A 12,763-nucleotide genomic window follows, 5' to 3' on the forward strand; every position below is an offset into this window, starting at 1 on the left:
TTGGCAATGTCCAGGAGATTTGCTTGTTCGCCCTGGTCCACCCACCCCACTGGCCTGGGCAGGGTTCATGGACTTCTGTCCCTTGTGTTTGACCCCAGATTCAGTAGCAAAACTCTCTCTTATTAGTGGCAAATTTTCCAAGATTCATACTGATTTTGAGCAAATAGAAGCTGCTACAGTTGATGATACTATAATTTGAATGTCTGTATTTCCTTTAATTTGAGAAATTTACAAGTGCCGCTAGAATCTTGAAGAGGTTTTGTTTTTTTTTCCTAAAATGAAATAGGTCTAAAAAGTAAAAGCAAGCATTGCCTGAGGTTTTGCCCCTTCTGTGCCGTGACCCTACCTGCCACTGACCCGTTGTGGGGCTTACTTTCCTTCCTGCGCTTTGACCCCAAATCCTGTGGTTAAATCCCCTTTAACTTGTTCACCTCGCAGATGACAGGCCGGGACCTCCTCAAGGATCGAAGCCTGAAGCCGGTGAAGATTGCTGAGAGTGACATTGACGTGAGTGAGCTGGCTTCTTGGCCGCCTGCTGTCCCCAGAGCCGGGTGGACAGCTTCAGGCAGGGTTTGGATGGTTCTGTAGCCAAAGGCCTTCTGATTCTGCCCCAAGGCCACACCCTTTGCTCCTCATCCCAGGCTTTCTCCAACCTCTTCTTGCTCACAGGTTAAACTGAGCATCTTCTGCGAACAAGACAGGATCCTCCAGGACTTGGAAGACAAGATACGAGCCCTCAAGGAGAACAAAGTATGTATCAGTTTTGCATAGTCTTAGTCTGGGTGGAGAAGGGGGTTTGTCGTTTCTCTGTCAGGGACTGGATGGTATCAAGTGACAGGTGTTAGTCTACCCAGAACAGTGTCTTTGGATTTAAGAGGTGTTTCTTGGGGTGGGGGGGGGTGTTCTTTCTGGACCTGGAGGAAACCTCACAGGGAGGCCTTGGCCCAGGACCCCTGTCCTCTTCCTCTTACCACCCTGTTCTGCTCTGGTCGACCTCTCCCCGAAGGCCTGGTGAGGTGAACCTGGGAGAGGAGGGCTCCACCGCCTTGTCTGTGTTGAGGTCCCCTGGGCCCCCGAGGACCTGGGCTGCGGAGGAAGCAGACTAGATGGGAGGGCGGGAATGGACTGCGGCGGAGGTGGGGGCACCCGTGTTTGTTCTCTTAGACACTTAGAGTGAATGTGTTTCTTTATTGCACTTTTTAAAAAAGATTTTGTTTATTTACCGTATTTTGCCATGTATAATATGCTCCCATGTATAATGTGTACCCACATTTTGGCCCAATCTTTCATTTTAATTTTTTAATTCAATTTTTTATTTTATTTATTTATTCAGATACTTGTTTTTTGTATTATAAAGGAATTTTAGCATTAACTTTTGAACATATGGATATCATTATTTTCTATGCATTACACTCTTAATGCATAAGCATAAATAAAAGAATTAAAAACATCTATAGAAATATGGAATCAGTACTACCCATGTACAATGCACATCCTTATTTTTCCCTCAAAAGTTTGGGCAAAAAAATGCACATTATACATAACAAATACAGTACTTTCAGAGAGGGGGAAGGGAGGGAGAAAGAGGGAGAGAAACCTTAAAGAGCCAGAGAAAGGTCAATCACTTGCTTCTCCCCTGCCCCCCACTGGGGACCTAGCATGTGATGCTGGCATGTGTCCTAACTGGGGAATCCAGCCGGCGGCCTTTCTGTTGTGAGACGATGCCCGACCCACTGAGCCTCACCAGTTAGGGCTCTTTACTGCACTTTAACCAGGTGTTATATTTGTGACGCTGAAAGTTTATTACATGTCCTTTGTCCCAAAGACCTTAAAGAGTTTTCCATTGATACTGATTTATCCTCATTGTTTATCCCATAAGGAGCCAGAATCCTTATGCCCATTTTGTAGATGAGGAAACTGAGGCACAGAGCTATTGGGTGACTTGCCCCAGGCTACTCAATGGGCAGAGTCAGAGCTGGACCCAGAAACCCTGTCAGGTCCCTTCATTCGAGCTTTAGCCCCTGGCATGGTATGGGGAGGCCTCCAGGGACTGTCCTGTTACCATCCTGCACTTTGACCCTCGCCCGGCGTAGGACCAGCTGGAGTCCGTGCTGGAGGTGCTGCACCGGCAGATGGAGCAATACCGAGACCAGCCCCAGCACCTGGAGAAGATCGCCTACCAGCAGAGGTTGCTGCAGGAGGACCTCGTCCACATCCGGGCGGAGCTCTCCAGAGAGTCCACTGTGCGTAGAGGGTGGGGAGGGTGCAGACACTTCCTCTCAGGATGGGCTGGGCGGGGGCTGCTTTTCTCATCTCCCCAGATATAACTGAATTGGTGGCCAGGGGCAAGCGTCTTGGGGCAGCAGGCTGCCTCCTGACAGTAGCTTACTTTGTTCAGGGGTGGCATGTCCAGGGCTGCCTTAGGGTCCTGTCCATCAGTGACCCCTAGGTGGCTACAATGACACCCAGGGGACCAGATTTCTCACAGAAGCCTGTAAGGCTTTTTCCTGATCTGTATGCAGATAATTCTGTGATGTCAGCATCTCCACTTTATTTGTTCATCTGATGTGGGGCAGGCCCTTGCTGCCAGGGCTGAGAACCAAAGTGTCCCCAGCGATGGAAGACAGGACAGTGCAGAGGGCTGGGGTCAGAGCGTGCATGAGAGGACAGCCCATGTCCTCTCTCACCAGGCCGGCCCAAGAAGACCTGCGGGGCTCCCCTCCCCTCTCCCCCTGGCTAGGCCGGCTGTGGTCAGGAGCACAGGTGTGCAGGGGGGCTTCTGGGGGCGGGGACGACTAAGAATCGGACGTGTTTCCTTGGCCAACAGGAGATGGAAAACGCCTGGAATGAGTACCTGAAGCTGGAGAGCGATGTGGAGCAGCTGAAGCAGACCCTGCAGGAGCGGCACAGAAGAGCCTTTTTTTTCCAGGTGACTCCAGGGCTCTTGATCTCTTCTGAGCTCTGATTTCCTGGGAGCCCCACCCAGGGCCTTCTCTTCCTCCAGGGGACCCAGCCTGTTCATCATCCGAGACTCTGCCCCCAGTCCCTGTCTTTCTGCTCTTAGACAAACTGTGGCATTTTTGTGAGGGTTTTACATTTGGGAAAACAGCCTCGAGAGGAGACAGATACCAGCCTTGAGACCCTTACAGGGACTTAAGTGTGAACTGTGTTTCTTAGTTCTTGGCCTCCTAGCTACTCACTCAGACTGCAGCAGGAAGCCCCGCCCCCTTCCTTCCCTCCTCGGGTTCCTGAAGCTAGATGTTATCCAGCCTTCACCTGAGGAGGTGGTGTGACTCCAGGAGGTGCCTCTGGTCTCCAGGCAGTCATTAGCATTTCTGGAGGCCAGGCTAAGAGATACCCATCGCTGTGGCCCCTGCCCCACTCGGGAAAGGCAGCCTCAGAGCCCTGCTTCCGCTATCCTTAGAAACCGGCCGCCCTGCTGACATTTGCCTCTGCCCCCTCAGGTGAGGGAAGAAAGGCTCTGCACGGTTTTTCTTCTCCCAGTTGGGTCCTCCAGATGCTCAGTGTTTGCTCACTGTTGTGCCCAACCAGGCTCCAGCCCCACCCTCAACATTTTAAAAATGGAAAATCACCTGCTTTTGAACCCAGCTTCAGATCTCTAGCTCCCCTTCCAGGGCCCTGACATGAATTCGACTTGTTTGGATTCAGTGAGCATTAATTGGGGCCTCTTGTGGAGGCACTGTGCTGGGCCAGCTTTCGGGCTTGGCTTGCTAAATGATGAACTAGTTCCAGCCAAGGCCCCTCATTCAAGTGATTTATGAACATGTCGACTCTGCTGACGTCAGCCTCACCCCAATAAGTGATGGAAATTCAGAACTGGGAGGCTTCTCCCAGGCCCTGCTTTCCCCCCATTCAGCATTTGGAGCCAGTCCCTGAGAGCCAGTCCGGGGCCACATGGGGACTCGTGCCTGTGGCTCCAGGCCGGCCTGCTCGGCTGCCAGGACTTGTCTGGCTCCTGCTGCCGCTGTTTTTCCCTATAACTTCCCGTCATCCAAGCTGACTCTCATTCCCTATTCTTTTTTGTATCCCCAGCACTTAGCATAGTGGCTTGAAAATAGTAAGTGGATATTGACTAAGTCCTTCAAACGATTATTGTTCATTACTAGCTTCTTAAGCTGTCCTGTCCGGTTATACGTATCTTCTTGGATTTCAGTGAGGCAGATTAATTTTAGCAGTATTTTTTTAGCTCTTTATTCCTTATGTTTCTATGATTCTACAAATAACACCCAAATGTATCTCTTTGAAAAGGCCAAACGAGAAGCAAAAACAAAAAAATAAAAGCTTCCCTTCCCTCCATCCCCTTTCTGCCCCAGACCACCACCCTCCCCACGTGTAATGAGGGCATCCATTTGCAGCATCGCCTTCCCGATCACTCTCTTTGCATTTCCAAACGTGTGCACGTACATGGAATTATAGAGTTTATTTGGGGTGGGAGTTTGGTGTATTTAAAGAGGAATCATTCTTATAGCTTGTTCAGTAACTCGCTTTTTTGTTACGACCTTATGTTGTAGACATTTTTCTTGGAAAAATACTCCTAAGTTTATGCTTCCCAATACAGTGGCTGTTTAAATGTAAACTCAAATGAATGAAAGTTAACTAACATTAAAAATATATTCCTCAGTCACACTAGAATCACAGCTGCTCAGGAGCCACATGTGGCCAGGGGTTACCGTATTGGACAGTGCAGGTGGGAGAAGATTCCAGTAATCCCAGAAAGTTGTACCGGACATTGCTGGTCTAAGTTTTCAACTGGTGTGCTGCAAGAATTTTTAAAACATGCAATATTGTTTAATCAGGATCACTGACTTCTTTCCCTTAGATCGTCAAATAAAGAAATGACAACAGCCAACACAACCATAGCCATCTGGTGTGAATGAATCAAAATTATACCCGTTTTTATTTTTTTGTCAAATCAGTAAAAACCATCTTTTTTGGTATGCCACAGAATTTTAGTAATTAGTTTTTATGTGTGCCATGAAATGAAAAAGGTAGAAAATGGCTGGTCTGAGTAAATGAAATGAAGTTAGTTCTTAACTGCTGCACGCAAGTCTGCAGAGTGGATATCCACACTCACTGAGCCATTCCTCTGCTGATGGACGTTTAATGTCGCTTGCAGTGTGTTTTGCTTTTATAAAAGGTGCCACAGCAAGCATCTGTGTAACTGCCTTTTCCGGCTCAGTTATAAGCATTTACCCGAGGTAGACTCCTAGAGTGGACCTAGTGGGCTGAAGTGACAGTGCCTCTTCCGTGTGGGTAGAGTACTCCCAGCCCCAGGGGATGGGAGTACTGGACGTGTCCACCCACAACCTCGCCAGCACTTGATGTTATCAGTCTTTTTAGTTTTTGCCAGTCTACCTGCTGGAAAAAGACATCTTGTTTTAATTTGCATTTATTTAATTCCTAGTAGGTTAAACATCTTTCAGGTAATTACTGGCCATTTGTATTTTTACTGTGCCTTACTTATTTCGGGTGGCTTTACAAACAGCAGGCTGAGAAACCATTTTTCCCCTCCAAAAAGCAAATGGGTTTAATATACAGGTCTTGGCACGGACTCCCTAGTAAGTCAGTAAAACATAGGCCAGTTTGAAGCCCAGGCCCTGCTGCTTGATTGGCACCTCACTTGGTGGCAGTGCTGACACTTTCCCTGAATGCCACCGCAGCCTGGGAGGCCCACAAAGCTCTTCTTCGAGCAGGGTCTGTGTGGACTTCTTTGGTGTGATTCCAGGCCAGGCAAGCTGTTAGAGTCCTGAATGACTCACACGCTTGTAGCCCCGTACACCCATTCTCAGGGGTGCCTGGAAACTCGCCCCCCATTAACCAGGCTTGGCTGTGAGAAAATTCATCGCCTTTTCATTAAAGATGAGTGGCTTTAGTTATGAAGATTTTCATGGCCACCTGGGCAGGGAAGCCAGAGGATAAAAGAACATCTAGGTAACTGTGAGGGACAGTGGTGGGTGAGGCTACCTGTAGGTGTTCCTACTTCGGGACAACGAGTTCAGGCCTTTGCTGGATGTAGTATCCAGGAGCCTTCCTGCCCAGGCTGGGGTGGGGATACAGGAATGGAACCCCACTGCCTTGCTCCCCAAAAGCTTCCTTCACGTTGTCATTAAGTTCTGAAATTTCATCACCTTCTCTCACACATGGGGTGACAGGAAGACAGGGCTGGGGCAGGGCTGTAAACTGGCAGGTGGAAGTGTGCAGGTAGGCTGCCGAAAGAGAGGGAGCTGGTTTTAACACCATGCTCCTCCTCCACCTGCTCCCAGCACACTGCTTGGGGACCCCAGCTCCAGAGTTACTTCTGTTCCTTCCCCTGCTCCCAGCACACTGCTTGGGGACCCCAGCTCCAGAGTTACTCCTGTTAGTTTATACACACTCTCTGGGCTCCTGAGTGTATACACCTGTACACCTGTCTTTTTTGGGACAGCTGTACTTTCGTGCGGAGCTGAGCATCAAGTCCGTTATTTGCTTCTCAGCCCTGAGGATGTGTGTTGGTGTTTTAACTGTGGGGGGAGATTGAGAGTCGGAGCCCCTTTAGGAGGGAGGCCTCGGACATCACGGCTGTTGGACAGTATTTGATCAGGGACTTTTAAGTGATTGGTCCTTTATTCATTCAACATACATGTACTGAGCATCTGCTGAGAGCCTGCCCCTGGGGTGGGGGTGGAGGGCTGTCAGAGCACGTAGTCTAGTCACAGAATCAGACAGGCCCCTAAGCATGTGGGGCCGCTCCTGGTTGAGGGTGGCCGGTGCCTTGAGAGGAGATGCGGATGTGACACCTTCTGTCCTCCCCCATGGTAATTTAAAAATGGAAAGAACACTCTATTTGATGTTTAAACAACTCTATTAAAAGACGCCCGCGATCCCTTAATCACAGCAGACCCTGTTTACCTCTTTCTGCAGCCTCTTCCCAGCCGGTTTCAGGTGTGATTGTGAGAGTGTGTGTGTGTGGCCCCGTGACCTGGCTCTTCCCCAGAGCTTTTGTAAAGTAGCAGCTTTATCGTCGAATTCCCTGTTAACGTGTGCAGTTCTCCCCAAAGAAACATTGTGCCTACTCACAGTCCCTCCCCCCTCGCCCCACTCCCCACTCCCGCTCTAGCCAACCACTGACCTACTTTCTGTCCTTATGTGTTTACCCTGGACATTTTAAGTACATGGAATCACACACTATGTGGCCTTTTGTGTCTGGCTTCTTTCACTTAGCACAATGTTTCCAAGGTTCATCCGTGGTGTAGCGTTTATCAGTACTTCACTCCTTTTTATTACCAAATAATTTCCATGACCCATTGTACTCTGAAATTCAAATCCCAGGATTCTGAAAGATGCTCTTCATATTCTAGGGAAGGCATAACCTCTAGTCCTTGCCTTCTCTTCCCTTGTGCCATGGCTGCCTAAGACAGTCTATTTTCTAAAATTGTGGTAAAATATACATAGCATAAAATTTACCACCTTAACCATTTGCAAGCATGCGGTTGTAGTGTTAAATGTCTTCTCATTGCTGTGCGCCTGTCTCCACAAACCGTTTTATCTTGCAGGACTGGAGTGCTGTACCCGTGAAACAGCAACCCCCTCCCCCTGCCCCCAGCCCCTGGCCACCACCTCTGCTCTCTGTCTCTGAATGTGACTCCTATAGACGCCTCATAGAAGGGAATCGTACAGTGTTTAAGGCAGTCTGTTTTTAAATTAGGTGGAACTAGGCAAGGTGGACTGGCGGGAGCTGCTCAGAAATCTTTCTCCTGGGCCTGGGGCATCTTCCAAGTCTGCGCTTCCGTGCGAAGCTGTGAAGCAGGCTTGGCTGTAGCCCCGGCAGGGTTTCCCAAGGACTTGCTGCTGCCCAGGGTGAGGGCCCTGTCTGACATGACAGAGCAAGTCCTGAGAAGGACCCTCTCGTAAGGAGGTAAGAAGGAAGTGAACCACCGCCTGGTCTTCTTTAGGAGAAGTCGCAGATACAGAAGGATCTCTGGAGGATTGAAGATGTCATTGCAGGCCTGAGCGCAAATAAAGAGAATTTCAGAATCCTGGTGGACTCGGTCAAGAATCCGGGTGAGCGGCCATACTCCTCGGGGCCAACACGAGGGGCGGGGGGCATGACTCTGTGGGGGTGGGGGTCAGGCCCTCATGGTGTAAGTCACTCCTCCCAGGAAGGGGATCTTTGTTCCATGCCATCCATTGTTTCCCTCTATGCCCCTCAGAGAGAAAAACGGTGCCTTTGTTTCCTCACCCGCCTGTGCCTTCGCTCTCCACTTTGGAGAGCAAGCCGCCCCTGCAGCCCAGCCCACCCACCAGCCCTGTGCGGACCCCTCTGGAGGTTCGACTCTTCCCCCAGCTGCAAACCTATGTGCCGTACCGACCTCACCCACCCCAGCTGAGGAAGGTGACGTCTCCTCTTCAGTCACCAACCAAGACGAAGCCCAAAGTTGTAAGTATGACGACCAGGAGCTGAGTGCTGCCTTTTCCTCTCTGGCAGATGATTGTCCCTCTGTGTCCTTGGGTCAGCTCCTCTCAGGAGAGAAGTTTTTAGGGAAACATGGGGAGATAGAACCAGCCAGAGTGCTGAGCCATGAGAAGTTATGGAGTGGAGGCCTGCCATCGGACCTCAGACTCCCAGAATTAGAAGGGCCCTTCGAGATAATCTAGCCCCACCCTCCCATTTTGCAGTTGGGAAAACTGAGGCCCGGCAAAGGAAGTGACTGCAGTGGGTAGGTGGGACTTATGATCTGTACCGTGCAGAGAGGTGTGTGGCCACTCCTTGCAAACCTGCAGTTACACACGCCTGCAGGCAGTGGGCTCACCTCAGCAGAAGAGTATCCTTATCTTCACCTGCAGGCGAGCACTCTGCTGGGCTGTAGGATACATCTGATCCTCAGAATAACCCCATGGAGTGTAGACAGGGAGGTCGGTATCCCCATTTCACAGATAGGGAAATGAGGCCCAAAGGTGTTAAAATTTGCTTAGGGTCTCCGTGTTAGTAGATTGAGTCCATATCTCCTGACCATTCTCTATGCCATCTGTCATCCTACTGAACATTCATCCCAGGTCCCCGGGCTGGGTCTGTGGTCCTTGTGATTGTTTGGGCCAGTTCCTTGGCTCGCCTGGCATGGAAAGGGGCCAAGCCCTTGGCAGAGCCTGGGACAACAGGGGACTTTAAGGAAGCAGAAGATGGGGTCAGGTACCATGATAGCTCATGTGTCCAGGGCCAGGCCAGCGTTGGCCGGAGAATACAAGGGGTCCGGTCCAAGTGACTGAGAAGCTACAGCAGAAGGGGAGCGGGACCTCCAGGATTTTGCTTGGAGGAGCTTTGCCTGGGCACCACAAGTGCCTCGGACGTCTGGTGAGGTCGGTGCACAGCAGTAGCTTAAACACACAGGTTCCCATGTCCTGGTCCTCACCATCTGCCCACTTCCAGCCACGGGCCAGGGCCCAGAGCTGGAACACAGGTGCCAGGACCCAGGGTTGCTGTGAATTTCTTCACCTTGAGATCTCCTTCCCAACCCCTAGACCTAAGAGGCACAGAGCACCAGCCACAAAACGGGGTAGAAATAGCAAAACAAACAGGAAAGGCTGGGGAAGACAGCTGCTGACGGAAGGCAGGCTGCCTGCCAGCCGGGACAAACAGCAGAGGGGAGTGGTGCTGCCCCGGAGCCCTTCTCTCTGGGTCCTCAGACAAGGCCTGTCCCCTGTCTGAGCCGCCCCAGTTTCACACCCCCCACCCCCTGCCCCTGCACTACACGCAGCCTTGAATGGACATCACAGAGGAGGCTCTTCACAGCTGCGCCCTCCGGGGCTCAGGGGCAGGGCTTTTCAAGTGGGGTCAACGTCAGGGTCACCGAGTGGGGTGGGAGTCTCTTCTCCCCTCCTCTAGTAATGTATTCACCAGTTTTACCATTTTCATTATTGTTTGCTTATTTTATATTTGTGAAGTAATTATATCCTGAAATTGACATAGAACATGAATATACAGTTTAACAAATAATAATGAGACCACCCATGTTATACCAACACCCAGATCAAGAAATAGAGCTTTGCAGCAGCCAGAGGCCCTCGAGCCTGTGGCTCCCTTCCCAACGCAAGGCTCTCTGCTAGCGGTAACCTCTGTCTTGACTTTGGGTAATTTTCTTGCCTTTTCTTTTTTAAGTGTTTCTACCTAAGTTTTCATGTCTCTAAATACTTTAATTTTTATCTATATTCAACATTGTGTTTATCCTTTTGTATCTTGCATCATTTCTTCAACATTTTAGGCTTGTGAGATTCATCCACACTGGTGCATGTAGCTACAGTTCTTTCATTTTTATGTGGCTTAGTTTCTTGAATTTAACGTCATTTACTTTTTATTAGATAATACTCTCAAAGGGCACAAAATCGAAAGAGACTTTAAAACATAATAAAATGTCTCTTTTCTACCCTCTGCCTCCAGACATTCTATGGCCTTCAATCAAGGGCAATGGACGTTTTGTGTTTATCTTTCTGGGGCACTTTTAGACATTGGTGATTCCGAGACCTGATGTCAGGGTTGGAAACGGGGCGCTCAGGGAGTCTGGGGGGATAACTCCCACACAGTGATGAAATGTGTTACAGAAAGAGAATGCTGGTAAACCCTTGCAAGGAAAGCTTGCAGCACCCTTTCCTGAACTGGCAAAATTTTGAAAAACAAAGCAAAATTAGACTAAGAAGGAGGGAGTCTAGGAGGAAGGAGTCTCAGTGGTCATTTGTCCCAGGAGTAGGCATCCATGGCCGCTGGGAACCAGGTCGTTGATCTGTAGAGAAGCTACAGCCCTCAGCGTGTTGTGGACTGGGCGGAGGAGTCGGGGGTGCAGGGGGTTTTGAGGAAAATAGTGGCATCCATCATCTTCAGGGAGTGGGCTGCGGGGCAGGCAGTGAGTCACCCAACCCGAACGCCTGTTCAGCCCCCAGGTCGGGAAGGAGGAGAAACTTTGTAATCATTCACATTTCTGATGGAGGGAGCAGGAGGAGGTGGGGTGTCCTTGCTCAGCTCTCCTGCCTGCCGAGCGATCCCGAGACCTGCAGGGACAGTGGGCAGCGCAGTCTGAGCTCTGTGGAGGGAGGCAGACGTCTGGGGTGGGGCGCTGTCACAGACTTACCAGTGAGTGCAGAGCTGCCGGCCTGCTCCGTGAACTGTGTGTTCCGAGCAAGCAGAGAAAGAGCAGGGAGCTAGACCTGAGTCCTGGATTTGGGGACACAGTACATATAGGCGACGCCTTGAAAGATGGAAAGTGTGTGAATCCAAAAGAAGAACGGATTTGGAGCCGAGGTGTCACCCTCTTCACAGCTCAGCCAGGGGAAACGTTGGCGTCTTTGGGCCGAAGCGGTCATGCTGTGCAGGCCCGAGGTGGCCTGTCCTGGCGCTTTGGGCCACCACGGCAGTGGGGCCCCTCGGCATCCTTCCCTCCCACTCCCTCCCACTCCCTCTCACTGGGCACTGGTTCTGCTCCTTTTTCTGAGCAGGAAGATGAGGCGCCCCCGAGGCCCCCACTCCCTGAGCTCTACAGCCCCGAGGACCAGCCCCCAGCCGTGCCACCTCTGCCCAGAGAGGCCACCATCATCCGGCACACCTCAGTGAGAGGCCTCAAGCGGCAATCGGACGAGAGGAAGCGAGACCGGGAGCAGGGGCAGTGTGTGAACGGGGACTCGAGGGTGAGCAGGGAGGACCTTGGGGGTGCCCTCTGTGATTGGGGAGAGGGATGGTGGCATGGTGCTGGGCAGGTATGACAGCCCCAGACTGTGCCCACAGGTGGAGCTCCGGTCGTACGTTAGTGAGCCTGAGCTGACGACTTTCAGTGGGGACGTGGCCCAGCCTTCCCTGGGACTTGTGGGCTCTGACAGCAGGTACCAGACGCTGCCTGGCAGAGGTAAGGCAACACTCTCCGTGGATGCTTTCCGGGCACCCCCCCTTAACTACAACCACTGCTCCCCAACCCATACTTGGTACCTCGCATCCTTCTGCCTGAGCTTTGGGCCTTAGGCAGCAGCTGTCAAGGGCTCCGGGCTCTGGGGAGGGCCCGTCCCTCCTTTCTCTGGCCCACATCCTGGTTCTCTTTCTCCTTCTGACGGCTGTTCCTGGAAATAATAACAGCATTACTATAAAGCTGGGCACTGTGTCACATTAAGCACTGTGTAATCACTTAGTTAATATTCATAATAATCCTCTGAGGGAAGTCCTGTTATCCTTCTATTTGAGACATAAGAAAACTAGGGCTCAGAGAAATTAAGGAACTTGCTAATTAGCTGATGACTGATGCAGCCTGAATCCAGTCCCAGTGTTCTGGCCGCAGAGCATCAGCGTGGCCGTCTGGGGCCTTCAGGGGACCATTTCCTCTTCTGTGTCGCTCTAAGACTCAATGAGTCCTTTCTTTGAAGAAACACACTTCTCTCTTCAATTGGGCCGCCTTCTCCCTGCCCTCCCTTCAAGACAGGGATGGGAACAGACCGAGGTCCTTAGGCTCACAGTACCCCATTTTCCCCAGAAAGCTTTATCAAGGGAGGCCTATGGACCCCATGCTCCCTCATTTGTTTCTCCGGTCTGCTGCTGGAGGTGGACGGTCAAGTGCTATCCCCACTTTGGCCAGGGGGCCACAGAGCCGTGGTTCCGGCACGTGTGGAGCCGTGTGACTCCCAGCTCACCACACTGTCTAGGTTTGCTGGGGCCTGAACTTGTCCCTGCAGCGTGCGCCTCTGGGGCCATAGTAACTCTTGGCACAGTGCCGGGAGGCCCTGTCCCCTTCATTTA

General features: G+C 51.1%; 1 protein-coding gene across 15 annotated transcripts in view; it reads left to right on the forward strand.

The window, feature by feature from the left end:
- Positions 1-12,763, forward strand: part of PLEKHA7 (pleckstrin homology domain containing A7) — a 202,681-nt gene that overhangs the window by 176,244 nt on the left and 13,674 nt on the right. For all 15 annotated transcript variants that reach the window (XM_053925428.2, XM_053925420.2, XM_053925434.2 and 12 more), the window contains 8 exons: positions 439-507; positions 670-750; positions 2,094-2,243; positions 2,828-2,929; positions 7,953-8,061; positions 8,211-8,437; positions 11,482-11,670; positions 11,768-11,885. In XM_053925428.2, the coding sequence (XP_053781403.1) occupies positions 439-507; positions 670-750; positions 2,094-2,243; positions 2,828-2,929; positions 7,953-8,061; positions 8,211-8,437; positions 11,482-11,670; positions 11,768-11,885 (1,045 nt within the window). The remainder of the gene's footprint in view (positions 1-438; positions 508-669; positions 751-2,093; positions 2,244-2,827; positions 2,930-7,952; positions 8,062-8,210; positions 8,438-11,481; positions 11,671-11,767; positions 11,886-12,763) is intronic.

This window comes from Desmodus rotundus, chromosome 5, assembly GCF_022682495.2.
Source record: "Desmodus rotundus isolate HL8 chromosome 5, HLdesRot8A.1, whole genome shotgun sequence".
Lineage (NCBI taxonomy): Eukaryota > Metazoa > Chordata > Mammalia > Chiroptera > Phyllostomidae > Desmodus > Desmodus rotundus.